The sequence below is a fragment of the Quercus robur genome, chromosome 1, assembly GCF_932294415.1.
Source record: "Quercus robur chromosome 1, dhQueRobu3.1, whole genome shotgun sequence".
NCBI lineage: Eukaryota > Viridiplantae > Streptophyta > Magnoliopsida > Fagales > Fagaceae > Quercus > Quercus robur.
In genome coordinates this window covers 15650767-15653023 of record NC_065534.1, presented here as the reverse complement: position 1 = coordinate 15653023, position 2257 = coordinate 15650767, and the positions used below count along the sequence as shown (strand labels likewise).

Genomic DNA, 2257 nt, shown 5'->3' with positions numbered 1-2257 from the left:
AGCTGCTAGATTTTCACGCTGACGGATAGCTTGAAAAGGTTGTTGTCATCTTATGCGTAAGATATTACGTATTTGAACTCTTCAACTCATGCGCAGAGATTGAAAGTTACACCATAAAAAATTCCATTTTTTATTTTGTTGGGCATGATGCAATCTAAAATGTCCAACGGGGAGAAGAAAATTGTTTAGTTGACTATTTATTATGAGTAAAATTTTGCTTTAAGTCCTAATTGTTTAGTGTATTACAATTTAAAACCTCTTTCTTTACAAAGGGTTGTCCCAATGTTAGATAGGTGAGATCTTAGGGAGGTTTTATGTGGGGGAGTTTGAACCTAGCTATACCTGAACGTTGACTTGCATTTCTCTCTCTCTCTCTCTCTTTCTCTCTCTCAAACTACCATGATAAGTTATTGCAAAACCAAAAAGGATAGGACGGCTTAAGCTTACCCTATATAATCACCAGCAGTCATTTCTACACAAGTGAACCAAAAATCCAAAAGCAATCTAAAGAAAAGGAACATATAATACTTAGAGAGGCAGGTTGGAAATCAAAGCATCACAAAAATGCTATCTGGGGCTAATACTACTTCTTGCTTCCAAAATGTCCCACTGCAGATCTATTCTGTGAATGAAGAAGATGTTGTTTCAGCCTCCTCTCTTGAAGGAAACTCGGCCTCAGAACCTCATCCAAACTCTTTCCTCTATAACTTTTCAGTTCTCAAGGACAAGGTTCATCAGGTACAATCTTTGGTTAGCATCCTTATCAGCACGGATCATAGCCAACCTGAACCAGCAACATCTTTTGCTGTGGCCAGCATGAGTACTGTGATTCAAGAAATTATCTCGTCCGCGACTTCAATGATGTTCATTTGCCAACAAATGGGGCTTGGTCCTACTGCAGCTGGTAGCACTAGCACCGATGAATTGCACCATGGCCATCAAGGCCAGCGTCATCAAACTCGGTTTTCTCAACCAAACTTTGGTGGCAATCGTGCTGGTAACATAGGCCAAGAAAGAGGGCAAGGTTTCTTTTCTAGTGAAACCCTTGCTGATTGCTGGTATGGTGGTGAAACCTTTAATAATTATGGTACTAGTAAGGATGAAACTCGAAGTGGTGCTGTTGGCAACAACGTTAATAGGGTCGAAAGGAGAGATCAAGTGGCTCAAGGGGGTGATACTAGTGAAGCGATATTAGAAAGGATTACATCAAAGGATTATGATATCATTGAATTAGATGCTGCAGATTTGTTGGCTAAGTACACACATTATTGCCAAGTTTGTGGGAAAGGGTTCAAGCGTGACGCGAATTTGAGAATGCACATGAGGGCTCATGGAGATGAATACAAGACTAGTGCCGCTCTAAGCAACCCCATGAAGAATAATAATGGAGGCGCCTCAGGTAATCGAGACGGTTTGCTGAAATTGCCTAGGAAATATTCGTGTCCACAAGAAGGGTGTAGGTGGAATCGAAAGCATGCCAAGTTTCAGCCTCTGAAATCCATGATTTGTGTGAAGAATCACTACAAGAGGAGCCATTGTCCTAAGATGTATGTTTGCAAGCGTTGCAATCAGAAGCAATTCTCAGTGCTTTCTGATTTGAGGACACATGAGAAGCACTGTGGGGATCAGAAGTGGCAATGCTCATGCGGTACCACATTTTCTAGGAAAGACAAGCTTATGGGCCACGTTGCTTTGTTTATTGGGCACACCCCAGCTACAATCTCTCTGTCAAAGCTAGCAAAAGTTGAGCAACAAACGTTGCAAATGCAAATTGATGATAGGCACAGATGATCATGTGGTAAATCATCAAGAGCTGTTTTTCTCTAAATCTTGTTATTTTCTATATAGAAAATAATGTACTAATACGTTTTAATTTTAATTAATGTACTAGTATAAAGCCTAGACTAGATATACCTAGTTGCTGCGGACGAATACAACATGAAGTAACTTGCTTCATATAGTTCATATATATATTTTATATATTATGGTTGTATTAATTTCTTCTTTTTTTGGTTAAACGTTGTATTAATTTCTCCTGTTTGATGCTATGTTAACTAAGCAGTAGACAATATTATGCTTATTCCTAAATCCAATGCGTGAAGATCTCGCTCTGCAAGAGTTAGTTTCGTAAGGAATGTAAAGTTCTTGGAAGAATTTTTTTGTTGATGAGGAAAAGAAAATAAACTAGCTACTTTGACTTGTGGTGGCATTGTGTCGTCATAACTCATAAGCTAGTTGTGCTGTCATTGTTTTCTTT

At 39.0% G+C, this 2257-nt stretch overlaps 1 protein-coding gene across 1 annotated transcript; it reads left to right on the top strand.

Moving 5' to 3' along the window:
• Positions 1 to 410: 410 nt before the first annotated feature.
• Positions 411 to 1997, top strand: LOC126722904 (protein SENSITIVE TO PROTON RHIZOTOXICITY 2). Its single transcript, XM_050426063.1, has one exon. The coding sequence runs from the start codon at positions 565 to 567 to the stop codon at positions 1789 to 1791; it is 1227 nt and encodes a 408-aa protein (XP_050282020.1). The 5' UTR covers positions 411 to 564; the 3' UTR covers positions 1792 to 1997.
• Positions 1998 to 2257: the final 260 nt, after the last annotated feature.

What these genes read in the sequence shown, in the direction of transcription:
- LOC126722904 (XM_050426063.1), top strand. Translation starts at nt 565, where the DNA reads ATGCTATCTGGGGCTAATACTACTTCTTGCTTCCAAAATGTCCCACTG.